This window comes from Plecotus auritus, assembly GCF_963455305.1.
Source record: "Plecotus auritus genome assembly, chromosome: 5".
Lineage (NCBI taxonomy): Eukaryota > Metazoa > Chordata > Mammalia > Chiroptera > Vespertilionidae > Plecotus > Plecotus auritus.
Window position 1 is genome coordinate 126053557 of NC_137776.1, and position 20420 is coordinate 126073976.

At 41.1% G+C, this 20420-nt stretch overlaps 1 protein-coding gene across 1 annotated transcript in view; it reads right to left on the reverse strand.

Annotated features, from left to right (window-relative positions):
- The window catches only part of CCDC171 (coiled-coil domain containing 171), a 300242-nt gene that overhangs the window by 121737 nt on the left and 158085 nt on the right, over positions 1-20420 (reverse strand). The window contains exon 21 of the mRNA XM_080668398.1: positions 18576-18761. Coding sequence (XP_080524524.1) covers positions 18576-18761 — 186 coding nt within the window. The remainder of the gene's footprint in view (positions 1-18575; positions 18762-20420) is intronic.

Sequence of the window (20420 nt, forward strand, 5' to 3'; positions counted from 1 at the left end):
CAGGTGGGTATTGGAAATATCGGGGAACACTTTGTAAAGTATATGATTGTCTAACCACTATTCTGTAACCAATATAAATCCTGAAACTAATACAAAATAATATTGAATGTAAAGAAATGAAAATAGGAGTGAAATTTTTATAAATTTCAAAGTTTAAATAAAGGCTGTAAAGGAAGGAAGGGGAGAATAAAAATAGTGTTTTAAATTTTACCACTTTATTGTCTTTCAGTACATAAAAAGACAGTTGTCTTTATATGGTACTTTTATACTTTTCTAAGTCATTATCTCATTTGATGTTCAGGGCAACTTAAAGACAAGATAATTATTCCCTCCACTATTCAAAGAAAGGAAATCTTGGTGTCTGGCCCCAATGATTCAATCATCAAGCCCTTATTGTAAATCAGGGTTAGTGAAATTTTCTGTGAAGGGTCATATCTATACTAATAAAAGTGTTGGGGGCAATCAGGCCAGCAGGGGAGGGCAGTTGGGGTGATCAGGCTGGCAAGGGAGCAGTTAGGTGTCAATCAGGCCGGCAGGGGAGCGGTTAGGGGGCAATCAGGCTGGCAGGCAGAAGCAGGTAGGGGCCATCAGGCAGGCAGGTAGGCGAGTGATTAGGAGCCAGCAGTCTCGGATTGTAAGAGGAATGTCCGACTGCTGGTTTAAGCCTGATCCCTGCGGCCTAAACCAGTGGTCAGCAAACTCATTAGTCAACAGAGCCAAATATCAAACGTACAACGATTAAAATTTCTAGAGAGCCAAAATTTTTAAACTTAAACTTCTTCTAACGCCACTTCTTCAAAATAGACTCGCCCAGGCCATGGTATTTTGTGGAAGAGCCACACTCAAGGGGCCAAAGAGCCACATGTGGCTCATGAGCCGCAGTTTGCCGACCATGGGCCTAAACCAACAGTTGGACATCCCCCGAGGGGTCCGAGATTGGAGAGGGTGCAGGCTGGGCTGAGGGACAGCCCCCCAGCATGAATTTTGTGCACCGGGCCACTAGTCTCATAATAATACTGTTAGCCATGTTTGAATTCAGGCAATGACTTGACCACTAGGCTGTCAAAGTAAATAGTGCTTTGAAGTACAATGATGAGTCTAGGGATAGACAACAGTAAAGGATTAATAAAATGGTACACACAGATATCCTATCTAATAAAAGAGTAATATGCAAATTGACCATACCTCCACTACACCCACAAGCCATGCCCACCAGCCAATCAGGAGTGATTATGCAAATTAACCCAACCAAGATGGCTGCAGCCACGGAGTGAACAGGAGGCTTGGGTTTCCCTGGTAATGGATGAAGCCAATACCCTGGCCGATTTGGCTCAGTGGATAGAGCGTCTGCCTGCGGACTCAAGGGTCCCGGGTTCGATTCCAGTCAAGGGCATGTACCTTGGTTGCGGGCACATCCCCAGTAGGGGATGGGCAGGAGGCAGCTGATTGGTGTTTCTCTCTCATCGACGTTTCTAACTCTCTCTCCCTCTCCCTTCCTCTCTGTAAAAAGTCAATAAAAGATATTTTTTTAAAAAAATGGATGAAGCCAAGCTTCCTGCACACCCTGGCCAGCCCTGGACTCCACTCAAGGCTACAATGTTTCAATTATAGAAGATAAGTAAATCCCAACAAAAATGGCGGCAGCCACAGAGCTGGAGAGAGCAGGAGGCTTGAGTTGCCCCTGGCGATGGAGGAAGCCAAGCTTCCTGGCCTGCCTTGGCCTCCACTCAAGGCTACAAAATCTCAATTATAGAAGATAAATAAATCCAGATACCAGGGCCTCCGCTTGGGTCGCTGAGGGGCATGGCCGGCCTGCAAACCACCACAGGCCCCTCGCTAAGGCCACCCCACGCCTCAAGGGAACCCCCACCCTGATCTGGAACACCCTTCAGGGGAAACCAGCTGGCCCCCACCCGTGCACCAGGCTATCCTATCTAATAAAAGAGTAATATGCAAATTGACCATCACTCCAACACACAAGATGGCTGCCCCCATGTGGACACAAGATGGCCGTCACAAGATGGCCAGCAGGGAAGGGCAGTTGGGAGGGACCAGGCCTGCAAGGGAGGGCCGTTGGGGACAATCAAGCCTGCAAGGGAGGGCAGTTAGGGGTGACCAGGCCAGCAGAGGAGGGAAGTTGGGGGCAACCGGGCCTGCAGGGAAGGGCAGTTGGGGGGGGGGGGGGGGCCCAGGCCTGCAGGGGAGGGCAGTTAGGGTGACCAGGCCTGCAGGGGAGGGCAGTTGGGGGTGACCAGGCCTGCAGGGGAGGGCAGTTAGGGGCAATCAGGCTGGCAGGGGAGTGGTTAGGGGGTGATCAGACTGGCAGGCAGAAGTGGTTAGGGGCAATTAGGAAGGCAGGCAGGCGAGCAGTTGGGAGCCAGCAGTCCTGGATTGTGAGAGGGATGTCCAACTGCCCGTTTAGGCCCGATCCCAGTAGGACTGGGCCTAAACGGGCAGTCGGACATCTCTAGAGGGGTCCCAGATTGGAGAGGGTGCAGGCTGGGCTGATGGACACTCCTTCCCCATGCACAAATTTCGTGCACTGGGCCTCTAGTTTTTTTCTTAACAGGATAGAAATCAGCCAGTTTTCCTACATGAACTTTGCTCTTTTCAGATTTTTGTTTTAAATCCTCATCCAAGGATATGCTTTTATTGATTTTAGAGAAAGAAAGAGGGGGAGAGAGAGAGAGAAACATCCATATGAGAAATAGCTATGGGTTGCCATTTGCATGCACCCCGACTGGGGCTCAAATCTACAAACCTAGATATGATCCCTGACAGGGAATCGAACCCACAACTTTTGGTGTATGGGACAATGCTCCAACCAATTGAGCCACCCAGCTAGGGCTCAGCTATTTTATCAAAGATTTTTATTAATTACCACAAACAAACAAACAAAATCCTGTGAAATTCTTAATTCTAATCCAGACCTTAGCTAACTAAAGCACAGACTTTGTCAATTTAGACCAAAAGATCATGTGAATCAAAGTACTTGCCACCACCTGGGGGCAGTATACCACCAACTGTTAGAAGTGACCTAAGGGCAAAGAGCCAATAGAAGACTCCCATGCAAATGACAAAGACCACACCCATCACAAGTCATAAAATAGATTTCTAACAGTATACATTATGATACACATACATGCATACCTTAAGATATACTAGTACATACATGTATAGTTATACATTTACATTAAATTAATATATAAGTAGAAATATAATTATATGTAAAATTGTTATACATTATATAAACATAAATTAAATACTAATATTAGTATATGTAATTTATATAAAAAGTATACAGTCATATAGTATGTGTGTATACATATAACTGAGTGTGTCTATATATGTATCTATATCTGTGTATACAGTAAGTCCTCACTTAATCTCATCCATAGGTTCTGTTACTTTATTTTTATTTATTTATTTTTTTAATGCAGGCTCAGGGAGTGGCATCTGAATAAACCTGTCTCTTGTTTTGGGCATTTAACTTAGATAGATTTATTTATTTATTTATTTTAAATAAATCTTTATTCAGATTATTACAATTGTTTCTCCTTTTTCCCCCCATAGCTCTCCTCCACCTGGTTCCCACCCCACCTTCTGCCCTTACCTCCCCCCCACTGTCCTCATCCATAGGTGTATGATTTTTGTCCAGTCTCTTCATGAACTGCCAATACCCCTTTTCCCCTGAGAATTATCAGTCCACTCCCTTTCTATGCCCCTGATTCTATTATATTCACCAGATTATTCTGTTCCTCAGGTTTTTAATTCACTTGATTTTTAGGTTCACTTGTTGATAGATATGTATTTGTTGTTCATAATTTTTATCTTTACTTTTTTCTTCTTCCTCTTCTTTAAGAATACCTTTCAGCATTTCATATAATACTGGTTTGGTGGTGATGAACTCCTTTAGCTTTTTCTTATCTGTGAAGCTCTTTATCTGCCCTTCAATTCTGAATGATAGCTTTGCTGGGTAGAGTAATCTTGGTTGTAAGTTCTTGCTATTCATCACTTTGAAAATTTCTTGCCACTCCCGTCTGGCCTGCATAGTTTCTGTTGAGAAATCAGCTGACAATCGTATGGGTGCTCCCTTGTAGGTAATTAACTGTTTTTCTCTTGCTGCTTTTAAGATTCTCTCTTTGTCTTTTGCTCTTGGCATTTTAATTATGATGTGTCTTGGTATGGTCCTCTTTGGATTCCTTTTGTTTGGGGTTCTGTGCGCTTCCTGGACTTGTAAGTCTATTTCTTTCACCAGGTGGGGGAAGTTTTCAGTCATTATTTCTTCAAATAGGTTTTCAGTATCTTGCTCTCTCTCTCTTCTTCTGGCACCCCCATAATTCTGATGTTGGTACGCTTAAAGTTGTCCCAGAGTCTTCTTACACTATCTTCAACTTTTTGGATTTTTTTTTTTTCTTTTTGCTTTTTCGGTTGAGTGTTTTTTGCTTCTTTGTATTTCAATTCTTTGACTTGAGTCTTGTGTTCCTCTAGTCTGTTTTTGGGTCTCTGTATAATATTTTTTATTTCAGTCAGTGTATGTTTAATTTCTAGTTGGTCCTTTTTCATATCTTTGAGGGTCTCGTTATATTTATCGGCCTTTTCTAGGATATTCTTGAAAAGCCTTATAACTGTGGTTTTGAATTCTATATCCAGTCGTTTGTTTTCCTCCATTTCTTTCGTTTGTGATCTGTTTCTTTGACGCCGCATTTTCACTGCTTCCCTGAGTTGGTAGGGTAGATTTGTGTGCTAGGTTTCCTATATGGCCCAGTGGGTCAGCCTCCCCAGTTAACCTGAGGTGGACACTCTTGGTGCACCCCTTTGTGGACTGTGTGTACAGCCTTGTTGTAATTAAGTCTTGATTGTTGTTGGTATCACTGGGAGGAATTGACCTCCAGACCAGTTGGCTGTAAGGATCAGCTGTGTCCATAGGTTCTGTTACTTTAAGTGACATATATTAAAATAAATTTTACTGCAGGCTAATTGATATAAATAAGAGTTAAATTTCCTTGGCACTTCATCAACATTATAATGAAACATTGAACAAAATTATTTTATTTGAGGACCTGCTGTGTATATATGAATATGATTTAAAACTGGAAAATTAATGTGATTTTTTATATAATAATATGAAAATTCTTATAATAAATTGTACAATTTCTTTTTGTAAAGCTCAGAAAAGAATTTTCTCTACCATGTAGCCTGAATAATTTAGAATATGATTAAGTGGCTTGCTAAAAGAAAATCAGATTCATTGCTATTGTGTTTTCTTAAAGTGGGCAACATATGACAGGTAATAGAAACATGCATATTTTCAAGTCTAAAAGTAATAATATCTGTTCTAAAATATAAGATGCTTAATTTTTTTTTACTGTCATGAAAACATTGTTACAATACACAAAGAAAACAGATAGAACCTATTAACTTTCCTTTTAAATAGGTGTGAAGCAATTTACTTTTCTTAAATAAAAAATGGAAATTTCCTGCTGTGATATATTAATATTACAATTTTCAACAATAATACTTTTTAAAGATATTAAGGGCCCAAAGAAAGGCCTTATAATTTATATTAAATGTATTTGGCTTTAATATAAAGCAACTTGATCATGTATATTGTCAAGTTCTATGCAATTTTTTGTTTCTTAATCTACACGATGTAAGCAATATTACTTATTTCTTAAAATGTTGAAACTGTTAAATAAAATAATATATAGTGCCTTATAATGTGTATAACAAAAATGTATGTTCAGAAATGTTAATTCTCCCTCTTCTCTGAAACTATACTACAAATAGTAAATTAAGTTTACATAAAATTATTTGAATAAAAAACACATGTGTGGGGGGAATTCAGTGTTCCTTTTTATGCTCCATACAAAACAAAACAGTATCTGTCACACTGGCAAATGTTCTTGGTTTTGATTTGCTGTTATTGATATCTTAATGATAATGCCTAATGACATCCAATGCTGATGAGAATGGGGACAAGCAGGTACTCTTATGCACCCTTTCAGATGTAAGCACCAATCTAAATAAATATGCATACCCTTAACACACACACACATACACACACACACCACTTAAACTATATTTTTGAACCAATAAATCTGTTTCTTGAGCTCTGCCCTGAGAATATAAGCAGCTATGTAGTTAGACTTAATTATAAGATGCTCATCTTAATTTTAATAGTAAAAAATAAACACAGTTTGAATTCCCAACAACAGGAAAATAGTAAATACATTTCAGCACATTCATAAAATGGAATATTGCATGGTTCATTACAAAAAGGTGTTTAAATCTGCACTAATAAAAAAGTAAGATGCAAATTGACCGTACCTTCACGATGCCCACCAGCCAATCAGGACTATGCAAATTAACCCAACAAAGATGGCGGGTTAATTTGCATACGCAGGTGCCAAGCAACCGGGGGCAGGGCGGGATGCTTGCGTTGTCGCTATGGCGATGATGCAGGCATTCTGCACTGCCCCAGCTGCTCCGGGCCTCTAGGCAGCGTGGGAAGGCGAAAAGGCAGCTCTAGCCAAAGCGAAGGCAGTGCTGGCAGCCAGGGAAAGAAAGGCCCATGCTTGCACGAATCTTCGTGCATCGGGCCTCTAGTATACTTAATAAATGTCAATCCCATTCTCCCAGTTGCTGAGGATCATCCTTGATTCATCTTTCACACTTCACATCTAATAAAATTAGCAATTCCTCATGTTTAACCTTCACAAAGCAAATATATCCAGAATTTCACCATTCTTTACTCCTACCACCCTGGTCTAAGCCACCATCATCTCTGGTCTAGATTATACTGTTAGCCTGATGGGTCTCCCTGTTTCAACCTACAGTCTAATAAATTCTAAAATGATGTAAATGTAAAAGTAAATCACACCACTCTACACACAGAAAAAAAAAAAAAAAAAAAACAGGATATAAAACTATATATATAACACACTTCCAGTTATATTTGCCAAAATCTTAATAATGTTTTTATATAGGTGATATAGGTGATAATGGAATTATATATACTTTTTTGTTGTTTTCTGTGGTGTTGTTTTTCCTTTTTTCTGTATTTTTAAAGTTGTTCTTACTGTGAGCATGTTTAATTTAAAAAAATAATGTTTTTAAAAATGTTTAGACAAAGTTGGACTGTATGCTTCAAAATACTATAGCAGTATATACATATTTTAAGTAGTACTTAAAATATCATCTTACCCAAAGCTAGTACTCAATTAAGAAACAATTCTAATCTCAGATTACTACTCACCGAGGACAAATTTAAACGTGGAAAAAAGTATTTTAAAATTACTTATGAGAACATACAATTTGGGGGGGGGGGGAATTATGTCATAAGTTTAAAATGAAAAGGTATTTTTTATTTTATTATATATTTTTCTGTTGTTCAGTCTAACAAAAATGGAAATAACTTTTTAATGAAGCCTTTAGCTTCTAGCTTGAATCTTGTCTGTTAAATTATTATTTTTTTAATGATGTGAGAGCTGTTGTTTTCTTAATTCTTTTTTTCTCTGACCTTGAAATATAATTGACTACTTTAAAGGTCTCAATGGTATAAGTTATTAGGAAGATAAAAATATATGTGATTAAAGTAAAAAATGATAAGACTTAAATTAAGTAATGATGTTAATAATCCTACTTTATGAAAATGGGTTATGTGATAAATTTTAATTATTATTATAATCAGGGTTTATCAACTAAAAATGGTTTAAATTTTTTAAAGTGAATGAATTTTTAAAAGTTTACTAGAGAAAATACAGCTATAACACAAAATTATTAAATGACTTCACTGCAACATTCATATACCCTCAGAGTTTGGCTAATAATTTTATTAATAATATAAAGGTTAGGGCATTTTTTAAATAAAAAGAAGGTAAATATTCATAAAATGTGACCCTTTACACAATTACTATGACTCCAAAAAATCTTTGCAAATTATTCCATTTGAAATTTGAAAATCATACTCCTTTTTCTTCTTGCTTCCTCTTTCTTATTCATATGTAATTACATTTTGAGAGTGAAAAATAATAAAGCACAGAAGTCATTTTCTATTCAAATTAAGATAAAAGCAATAAAAAGCCAGAGCAGCTACAAAAGGTGAGGAATGAATGATACCGGGTGCTAAGAAGAGGCATGCGTCTTTGAAACCCTTCGAGGCTGCTGCAGCTCGATGGGACAGAAGTAAACAGATGACAGAAATGATGATGAAAAAGGCATGTGAATAAAAGCTGGATCAGGGTTAGACAAAACTATCTGGGAGACTTGTTGTTTATAAATCCTTGATTTTTTCCATAAGCCATTCTCTCTCAACCAATGTCTAGGATTTTCATGGACAGGATTACAAAATTGTGACAATTCAGAGAATTCAAGATTTTGTACTAGTTTCAGAAGCTCTCATCCATTATTATATCAAAAATCCCACTAAGCACTAAGATGTCTGTAGTCCTTTTAATTAAATTCACTATATCCCCACAAAACCAAAATACCATACTTCCCACACAGTAAAGGCTCTAATATATGTATTAATTAGAAGACCAGAGTTTATTTTTGAAGAAAGGTAAGTCAGGAGGTGGTTTTATAACTTTATAGAAAGATTCTTTGTTTTATCAAGTGATCCTATAAATATATAAATATTTTAAATTTTTCTATAAATTATCAGCACACCAAGTATGTTTCAGATGTGATTAAAAGTTATCATAATTTAATAGATACCTACCTTTTCCCAGGAAAAATGCAAAACAACTATAACTATCACCTTAATCTAAACCTAAATGATTGTCATTCTTAATGTCAAACTTACTAGAGAGATAGCAAAATTATAAAAACCTGTATTCATAGAAGCAATATCATTTCAGACAAGTCCTTCAGTTCCTCTTTACTCTAAAATATTTTTTAAATAACACAAAACTAATGCCCATCAGCAAATGGACAACTAAATAAATGGTGCCATTTACAGTACGGAGTCTTGTGCATCAATTAACATGATAGATAGATCATTTAAGTCTTGTTTAAGGCTCAGAGAGGAGAAGGCTATTTTACAGTATTCCAGACCTCGGTTTCTTGTGCAGCACAACTGTCTCAAAAAGTTGGTAGGCTTTAATCTGTTTACTTCCAGTCAGTGCCATGTGCCAATAAATACACTAAGGTTTTCTCTTGGAGATCATACTCACTACTAGTTTCCCTGTTTCCAAATACATAGACATGGTGGTTACCTTGAGGACATCTAAGAAAACTGGTTAGAATAAGACAGCTATATCCCTAATTTGTTTTTTGCTATGATTCTAAGACATAATGGGCTCCTTCTAGGCTTCAGATTTCTAGATCCTCTCTCCCTCTCTCTTCCCTTTTACTTATGTTCACAAGCCAACAAATTCTTTCCTGAGTTCATCTTTCTTATAAGACCTTGTTCAAAGCAAAGTGTCAAAGCCAACAGATATTATAATCAATTCTTTCCAACTACTTCCCCTACAACTATAGGATCAGTAGTCCTAAATTACCACAAGTACAGTTTTATCAAATATTTTGCCATAGCATAACATGAATTTCCATCTTTCCACCTCTGATATGTCTCCTCACCACAAACTGCCTGATCTCTGAGCCACTGCCTCATACTTTATGTCAGGAGTCCTCAAACTACAGCCTGCGGGCCACATGCGGCCCGCCGAGGACATTTATCCGGCCCGCCGGGTGCCGCTGCCTGTCCTGCTTAGCAGCCAACTCGTCCCGGGCCCGCAGTGCGCATAGGAATTTGTTCATAGTTGTTTTTTTTTTAAACTATAGTCCGGCCCTCCAACTGTCTGAGGGACAGTGAACTGGCCCCCTGTTTAAAAAGTTTGAGGACCCCTGCTTTATGTCTTGGTTAAAGCAGCAACCCATTCTAAGGAACAAATGTATACATTAGCTCCCACAAGTATTTTACCCACAGGTTGATTCCCTTTTTCACCTACTCCGTTAACATGGAGTGTCTACCACCAAACAGAATATGAGGTATATAAAGCATAAAAATATATAAGGCAGGATCCAAGATAAAATGGTTAGTTTTATTAGTTACTAAATTTAAGTCCAAGCTTACTTGAAATCAAGAAAAAAATACATTGAATATGTAGCTTTTGTTTTCTTCTGAACTACTGTACAGCATATAAAATATTGTTGCCTAACAAAACTGCCTCAGAGGTCCAGTAGTACTAACGATATTATAGGCCAGGCCAACAATATAAAATATCTCAAGAACAGTTTGGTGGAGTGGGAGTGGGGGGGAGGAGAGAAAAACAAAGAAATCTTTGCTTGTTCCACTTCTTTCCATACTACATTTTCCATATTCATTTGTCTATAGTTACCAATAATAGAGAGGTGTGCTATAACTAAGAACTCTAAGTCAGTGAAGAGAACATACTTTGAAGGCAGGAGCTATAGTTAGAGTTGTTAGGGAATTTTATAACTATTAAACTAATTCTATTAATTCAGGATCAACAATAGAATGACCTTATCTTTCCTAAACACATAGACTTAAAGATTTTATCTTTGTCATCCTATACTCTCATTACTATGTTTTAATGTGTGTATGTTTTTATTTATCCTGCTCACAATACAATGGGTTCCTTTAATCTGAGAAGTTACTCTGTCTTTAAATCTATAAAAATTTTAGTCATTCTTGCTCAAAATATTGCCTTACTCTGATTCTGTTTCTGAACGTTTATTACAAATTATTCTATTTTCGCTTTTATTAAATAAATCTCATTCTCTTTTTCTTTTCTATTAACTTTCTATTACCCATCACTTTGTCCCTCTGCAGAGCATTCTAAGTGATTTCCTCAGCTATCTTCCAATCCATTGATATCTTTCCATTTATATCTACCCAATATTCAAAACATTCACTGAGTTTTTCATTTCAATGATGATTTTCATTTCTTGTCTTTCTCAGAACATTTAAAAACATTATTTTAAAATATCTTTTAAACTACCTTTCAATATTTTAAATAGCATTCCTACCACCTGAGATGCAAATTTTCTCCTCTGATGTACAAGTCATTTCTTTACATGCTTTGTAATATTGAATTTCCCATTAAAGTCTCTAGTGTGTTTTTTGAAGCATTCCTACTGAATATTTTAAATTTCTTTCTACGAGGTCACACTGGTTCTACAAGGGTTGGACCATTTTGAAGATAGTTCTCAATTGAACAGTCCTTGGACTAGAAGTAACATAAACTACTTTCTTATGTGGCACAGGCCTGGGGTTCCAAATTCTTTTTCCTACCCAATGTCCATAGTAGACATCAAATTCCCCTGTAGCTGGCAGGCAGTGGCGTTCTAGGCCCCATTTCACAGTCGGACAGCCCTTCCTGACTCCCAGCTTCACACAGGTAGCTCTTTCCTAGTGCAGAGAAGAGAGGGGTAGGAGCCCACATTTCCCTAATGTTATGATAATCAACCCTAGCCTCTAGGTGGGACTGCACACCCCAGTGAGCTATTTAGACTTCAGTTCTCTCTTGTTTGGTTTTGAATATCCTCTTTATTTCTATTATCTGAGCATTTTGCTCACTGTGTTTTAAGCATGGCTGAATATTCCGAAATGCATGTGTTCAGAGTGAGAAAGGAAGTCATGTCACATTAGCAAAACTTTGATAACCAAAAACTGACAAGGATATTATGAGAGAGAGAAATTATAAGATAATCATGACTAGGAACATAAATTTTAAAATCTTAAGTGAAAATGTAACAAATTCAGTGCAACAATGTGTTTTTTTTAATCATAACAACTAATCTGGGTTTACTTCAGGAATGCAAGGCTGGCTTAATATTACAATACTGAATAGTGTACTAGTATTACATGAGTCAGCATACTTTAGATAGGAAAAACTTTGTATGCCACATATATTCTCTGTCACATATTCTTCTTTGGTTTATTTTTTATGGTCCTTTAAACATGTAAAAACCATTCTTGGCTCACAGGCCATTCAAATATAAGCTGTAGGACTTAGTTGCCAATCCCTGATATAATTCAACATGCTAACATAGTAAGAGAAAAATCTATATATATAAAAGCCCAGTGACTGGAATGGCAGAATGACCAGAACAACCGGAACGACCAGTGGCTATGAGTTGCACTGCGGCAACGAACCAGCTTGATCCAGGCCCTGATCGGCCCAGCCAGCCTGGCCCCCAATCGGCCCCCAACACTCCAATCGGGGGTGGGGTCATCTGGCCAACCGCCCGCCCCTCCCCCACCAGCCCGGCCTGATTGGCCCCCATTGGGGTGGGCCAGCCGGACCTCACCTGTGTACGAATTCATGCACTGGGCCTCCAGTATTTATATAATTATCTCAAAAGAGGCACAAAAAGTATTTTATAACATTCAACATTCATTCATGATTTTTTAAATAATGCATAATATAGGAAGATAACTCCTTTTACCCAATAATGATTATCAACTAAAAACCTATAGCAAACTTCCTTGTTGATGAAGAAATATCAGAAAGATTTTCTTTAAAACTGGGAACAGGACAAGGATGCCTACTGTTTCCATTTATACTCAGCACTGTATCCTAGCCAGTGCAGAAAGAAAGGGAAAAAATTAAAGGGTTAAGGTTTGAAAAGGAGAGACAAAACTGTCACTATAGAACAAATAATATTATGGTCTAATTAAAATTCCCTACAAAGTACAGATAAAGTATTATTCAAACTGATAAGAGAAGTTAGCAATGTGGATTAATATATCTATTTATTCATGTGCCAGTTACTTGGCTGATCTTAGTCTGAGGAGACTCCTGAAGGAAGTAAATCAGGCAAGCTTTCTTCCAGAAAAAAATTTACATTAGCTTCTGTCTAGACACTACCAACCTAACATTCAGGATATTAGGCAATTAACATGGGAGTCTCGGGGTCAAGGCCAAATGAGCTGGTGGATCCCAAAGCTAGGTCTCCTACTTCCAGCATTGGACTTGGTATTTGCCAGCAGGGCAAGTCCAGCATCTGCTCACAGTGCTAACTTTGATTCCCGATCATTGGGATTTGTTGGTCTTGTTATATGTTTATTCTTGGGATTTGGAGATTTCCTTTACTCTTTTTTATTATTATTATTATTATTATTATTATTATTATTATTATTTCAGAGAAATAGAAACATCAGTGATGAGAGAGAATCACTGATCAGCTGCCTCCTGCATACTCCCTCTACTGGGTATCAAGTCCAAAACCCGGGCATGTATCCTGACTGGGAATCAAACCATGACCTCCTGGTTCTTGGATTGACACTCAACCACTGAGCCACACCTGCTGGGCTCCTTTACTCTAATACAAGAAGAGTCTTATCCAAAATCTAGCTGTATCATAAAGGCCATTTTGAGCATCAAGTCCAAAGTATGATTTATAAAAACTACTAGAGGCCTGGTGCACGAGATTTGTGCACTCGGGATGGTCCCTCAGCCCGGCCTGCGCCCTCTCACAGTCTGGGAGCCCTCAGGGGATGTCTGATTGACGGCTTAGGCCTGCTCCCCATGGGGAACGGGACTAAGCTGTCAGTTGGACATCTTTAGTGCTGCTGCGGAGTCGGGAGAAGCTCCCGCCACCACCGCTGCGCTTGCCAGCCGTGAGCTCAGCTTCTGGGCTTTTGGCTGAGCGTTGCTCCCCCTGTGGGAGTGCACTGACCACTGGGGGCAGCTCCTGAGTTGAGCGTCTTCCCCCTGGTGGTCAGTGCGCATCATAGCGACTAGTCATTCTGCCGTTCGGTCTATTTGCATATTACCCTTTTATTATATAGGATTACATATAGAACAAATGATTAAAAACAAAACCCCAAATGTTATAAGTGGTTGTTTTCGAATTATAAATAGTTTACTTTTTCTTCTGTATTTTTCCATATCTTTATTCATGATCTTATTTTTGTTTTTATAAGGAAGAACAAGAAATATACTTTTTTTAAAGAAAAATGATACACAAAAATACTATTCGTTCAAGTATTATTGAAAAACAGAAGAATATTATCAAGCATATACTTGCTTTTCAAACAGTATTTTAATTAATTATCATAAAACTTCTGGAACTTAAGTATCATTATCTCTAATTTTGCAGAAGAGGAAACTGAGGTTCAGAAAGGTTAAATTATTTGCCCAAGTGACAGAACTGGGATTTGATTTCAGACATACTTGTTCCAAGGCCAGTGCTTTTTCTACTGAATCATGCTGCCTCCCACAAGAGAGCATTTTCACATTACCACCTGCTACTTCTAATTAAGAGGTAGTAATTAAACAATTCTCCACTCCTGACAACAATATTTAAGCTACAGGCATTTTAAATAAATTAATACAGCTTTTTATCTGCCGGAAGATACTATAACTAAACACAAACTACAAACTATTGCAAGGAGAAAAGACTCCAATATGACAGTTATATGCTTATTCAAAACATGGTTAATTATATTATACTAGAGGCCCAGTGCACGAAATTCGGGCAGTCAGACATCCCTCTGACAATCCAGGACTGCTGGTTACCAACTGCTCGCATGCCTGCCTTCCTGATTGCCCCTAACCACTTCTGCCTGCCAGCCTGATCACCCCCTAACCACTCCCCTGCCAGACTGATTGATGCCTAACTGCTCTCCTGCCAGCCTGTTTTCCCCTAACTGCCCTCCCCTGCAGGCCTGGTCTCCCCCCCCCCAACTGCTCTCCCCTGAAGGCCTGGGTCCCCCACAACTGCCCTTCCCTACAGGCCCGGTCACCCCCAACTTCCTTCCTCTGCTGGCCTGGCAGGGGAGTGGTTAGGGGGTGATTAGGGTCACTCCTAAATGCCCTCCCCTGCAGGCTTGATTGACCCCAACTGCCCTCCCTTGCAGGCCTGGTCCCTCCCAACTGCCCTACCCTGCTGGCCTGATCACCCACAACTGCCCTCCCCTGCTGGCCATCTTGTGGTGGCCATCTTGTGTCCACATGGGGGCAGCCATCTTTGACCACATGGGGGCAGCCATCTTGTGTGTTGGAATGATGGTCAATTTGCATATTACTCTTTTATTAGATAGGACTAGAGGCCCAGTGCACAAAATTCATGCATGGGAGGGGAGGGTCCCCTCAGCCCAGCCTGCACCCTCTCCAATCCGGGACCCCTTGGGGGATGTCCGACTGCCAGTTTAGGCCCGATCTCTTACAATCCTGGACTGCTGGCTCCTAATCACTCACCTGCCTGCCTGCCTGGTCAACCCTAACTGCCCCCCGCTGCTGGCCTGATCGCCCCTCACTGCCTCTGCGTGCTGGCCTGATTGCCCCTAACTGCCCCCCCTGTCAGCCTGGTCGCCTCTTACTGCCCCCCCCTGCCAGCCTGGTTGCTCACAACTGTCCCCTTTTGCTGGCCTGCTTGCCCCTAACTGCCAGCCCTGCTGGCCTGGTGCCTCCAACTGCCCCCCCTGCTGGCCTGGTTGCCACTCAAGGCCCTCCCCCGCCCTGGCCTGGTCACCTCACGCAGCCTGCTGTTCAGTCGTTTGGTTGTCCCTTACTAATGGGCATGAGAGTCAATTTGCATATCACCTGTTTATTATATAGGATGTTAATGGAACATGAAGCATAAAACTGTTGTTCAATGACCAATTTACTTATAGAAATGTTCAACTTGGTTAGTAATCAAATAAATACAAAGAGTAACAATGACATATTGATCAAATTGGGGAAGGGGGAGGAATTTAAATAGTCATAGCCAAGTTAGGTAAACAGTGAAATTCTCATACATCTTAGGAGAGAATATAACTGGTAAAAATTTGCTATAGGCCAAATGATAATATTTACACTAAAACATATGTGGCTTTTGACCTAGTAATTCTCATCTAGGAAATTACCCTGAGGAAATAATCATAGCTATGTAAATAAAGATTTAGCTACAGGGTTGCTTATCTTAGAAATATTTCTAATAAGCAAGGGAAAAAATGGAATGAATCTAAATCTATAATAATAAAAAATCAGGTTAATAATTTTAAATTAATGTTTCTAAAAACTAAATCCCAGTTTCAATATTTATAGGTCAGGAGACCCTAACCAACTCCACTGAGATCTCTCTCAATTTATCAAAAATCAATGGGAATAATAGTACCTATTTCACAAGGTAACTTAAGAATAATATAAAATAATTCATGTAGAGACCACAGCACAGAGCCTGACATATGTATGCTATGAATCAATAATACACATAGGTGGTGGTTAGGAAAGCAGATGTGAAGTCTGACTCCCTCAGTCTACCACTAATAATTGTACAACTTATGCAACTTCTTTATACCTCAGTTTTCTCATTTACAAAATGAGAATAATCTCACAGAGTTTGTGTGAAGATTACATGAGAGAATTGTTTATAAAGTATTTAGCACAGTGCCTGACAAACAGGAAGCTTCTCATAAATTTTGACTATTTTATTAGTAGTACTAGAGGCCCGGTGCACGAAATTGGTGCACAGGGGAGGGGGATGTCCCTCAGCCCAGCCTGCACCCTCTCCAGTCTGGGACCCCTCGATGGATATCCGACTACCTGTTTAAGCCCGATCCCACTGGGCTTAAATGGGCAGTCGGACATTCCTCTCACAATCCAGGACTGCTGGCTCCCAACTGCTCGCCTGCCTGCCTTCCTGATTGCCCCTAACCCAGGGGTGGGCAAACTTTTTGACTCGAGGGCCACAATGGGTTCTTAAACTGGACCGGAGGGCCAGAACAAAAGCATGGATGGAGTGTTTGTGTGAACTAATATAAATTCAAAGTAAAGGAGCGGAGGGGAGAGCAAGAGAACCCTCCGCTCTTTTGGCTCCACGGGTCGGATAGAACAGCCGAACGGGCCGGATCCGGCCCGCGGGCCGTAGTTTGCCCACGGCTGCCCTAACCACTTCTGCCTGCCAGCCTGATCACCCCTTAACCACTCCCCTGCCAGCCTGATTGATGCCTAACTGCTCCCCTGCCAGCCTGGTCACCCCTAACTGCCCTCCCCTGCAGGCCTGGGTCCCTCCCCAACTGCCTTTCCCTACAGGCCTGGGTCCCTCCCCAACTGCCTTTCCCTGCAGGCCTGGTCGCCCCCAACTCCCTTCCCTTGCAGACCTGGTCCATCCTAACTGCCCTCCCTTGCTGGCCATCTTGTGGTGGCCATCTTATGTGTTGGAGTGATGGTCAATCTGCATATTACTCTTTTATTAGATAGGATAGAGGCCTGGTGCACGGGTGGGGGCCAGCTGGTTTGCCCTGAAGGGTGTCCTGGATCAGGGTGGGGGTTCCCTTGGGGCATGAGGCGGCCTGGGTGAGGGGCCTGTGGTGGTTTGCAGGCAAGCCACGCCCCCTGGAAACCCAAGCGGAGGCCCTGGTATCTGGGGTTTATTTATCTTCTACAATTGAAACTTTGTAGCTTGGAGCGGAGCCAAGCCTTCTGCTTGCTCTGTGGCAGCAGCCATTTTTGGGGATTTATGTATCTTCTATAATTGAAACTTTGTAGCCTTAAGCAGAGGCCTGGGCCAGCCAGGGTGTGCGGAAAGCTTGGCTTCCTCCATCGCCGGGGGCAACCCTAGCCTCCTGCTCTTTCCAGCTCGTGGCTGCCGCCATTTCTGTTTGGGTTTATGTATCTTCTATCATTGAAACTTTGTAGCCTTGAGTGGAGGCCTAGGCCGGCAAGGGCAGGGGGAAAGCTTGGCTTCCTCCATTGCCGGGGAAACCCAAGCCTCCCTCCTGCTCTCTGTGGCTGTAGCCATCTTGGTTGGGTTTATTTGCATGTTCGCTCCTGATTGGCTGGTGGGCGTGGCTGGTGGGCATGGCTTGTGGGTGTAGGGAGTGATGGTTAATTTGCATATTACTCTTTTATTAGATAGGATTAGTATTTAGCTATTAAGATATACATTATTAGTATAATAAGTTATATACTAACTGAGTTGCTTACTATATTAGGTATGATACTCAATATAGAGGCATGTTATATCATTTTGGTTTTCCTGGAATTAGTTGTTCCATTCCAATGTGTATAACCTCACTAGCAAAAAACTCCACAAGTATTGTAATCATAAACTAGAATCCTATTATACTTTATGGCCAACATTGCCAACAGATACCATAGTCCTAAATCTATTAATGAAATTTTCTAAAAGAAAATTTCTAACTATTTTATTTTGCCTTCTAAAGACTTTTCCCACAAATAGATGACAGGGAGGGAGAACAGCTCTTCCTAGACAAACCTCCTCCATCCCTAAGCAGGCTCTTATATAAGAATCAGAGACCTAGACCTGGAACCTTTCAAAATCCATCAGATATGTGGAGTTTCACGGTCTGGAGGGCATAAAACAAGTTTTAAAAAGTGGGGTGTGGGGGAGAATCAAGAAAGATAAATGAAATAAAGAATATTATTACTGAAAATCTCCACTTTGCTTTCAACTAGCAAGTAAAACCTACTTTTACATTTTCAATACACATGAAATTGAGGTCCCAGAACCGTGTTTCATTCCATCTGTATAAGCTCTTGAAGAATAAAAATTTCTTATTTTGAGATCAGTTCCCTTCTCAGGAGATAGACACAATTCCCTCAAGGACCCACACATAGAGGAAACAAACCATTATGCAAGGAATGTTTTCCTACCTTAACCGCTTCTCCCAGAGTTTGGTTTTTGTCAGCTTCCTCACTGGAATGCAATTCAAGTCTATAATTCAACTCCTGCAGTTGCTGTGCCTGTTCATTCAATAGCATTTGTGCCTGCTGTTCCCGAAATAATGCATTATTCAGTTCTTCACATGCACTTTCAAACTTCTCATGGGTGATCAATTTCTGAAATAAGGGGAAAAATCGATTATCAGCTAACTACATTTTGTAACATTTAATCTTCAGAACTGTATTTGCTAACATAAAGAGTATAATACAAACGTTTATAAATGTCTGATACATGACAAAAGTACAATTTGTTTTTCTTAATTTCGTAAGTGAAAATAAAAAACAATCACTCTGGTTTTTAAAGCACAACGGCCATACTTTCAAATTTATCCTAGTTAGTTAAATAAAATCTTGGGAAACTTATTTCAAGTAAATCATAATGTTCAGTTTAAATCTTGACATATGAACATGTTTTATAAAGATTACCATTGCACGAAATTCATACACTGGATTGGGGGGTCCCTCAGCCTGGCTTGCGCACTCTCGCAGTCTGGTACCCCTCAGGGGATGTCCAACTGCCGGCTTCGTGGGGAGCAGGCCTAAGCCGGCAAGCATACATCCCTCTCGCAGTCTGAGACCCCTCGCTCCTTAATGCCTGCTCAGTTCACTGCTCCTTAGCGCTGCCACAGAGTGGGGAGAGGCTCCCGCCACCACCACTGCACTGACCAGCCATGAGCCCAGCTTCTGGCTGAACAGCGCTCCCCCTGTGGGAGCACACTAACCACCAGGGGGCAGCTCCTGTATTGAGCGTCTGCTCCCTGGTGGTCTGTGCACATCATAGCAACCGGTCGTTCTTGTCTTTCCACCGTAACCGTCACTTAGGCTTTTATTATATAGACTAGAGGCCCGGTGCACAAAATTCATGCACGGAAGGGGAGGTGACTCAGCCCAGCCTGCACCCTCTCTAATCTGGGATCCCTCAGGGATGTCCGACTACCGATTTAGGCCTAAACCGGCAGATAGACCTCCCTCTCGCAATCCGAGACCGCTGGCTCCTAACCGCTCGCCTAACTGCCTGCCTGATCGCCCCTAACCCCTCTGCCTGCCTGCCTGATTGCTCCTAACCACTCTGCATGCCTGCCTGATAGTCCCTAACCCCTCTGCCTGCCTGCCTGACCACCCCTAACTGCCTCTGCCTGCCTGCCGGCCTGATTGCCCCTAACTGCCCCCTGCCCACCTGATTGCCCCTACCTTGCTCCCTGCTGGCCTGATCGCCCCTACTTTGGCCCCCTGCCGGCCTGATCGCACCTAACTGCCTCTGCCTCGGCCCCCAGCCTAAGCCACAGGCTGGCCTCCCTCTGCCGGAGGCAACCTGGCCAATCAGGGGAAGGCGCAGCCCCCATCATTCCACTGCTGCTGCTGCCACTGGCGGCCAGCATGGATGCCTGAGCCTCGGGCCTCACAGCTGGACGCGGCTGTCTGAGCCTCAGGCCAGCCCTGGGCAATGGCAGCCACCATCCTCGGCTTGCCTGAGCCGCGGGCCGGACCTGGGCAATGGCAGCCACCATCTGCGGCTTGCCTGAGCCTCAGGCAGCCACTGTGGTTTTGTCCAGAAGGGCATGCAGATGGTCATCCAGAAGACATCCGCCCTAATTAGCATATTATCCTTTTATTAGTATAGATGATTGTGGGAATTAAAGCCTTTAACAAGTTTCTATGCATCTGAAAATATACATTAATACAGTTGAATGTGGACTTAACCTCTGAATTTTCTGACAAATGAGACAAAAAAGGAAATATGCTTATACTTTCCTCTTGGGACAACAATAGCAAGCA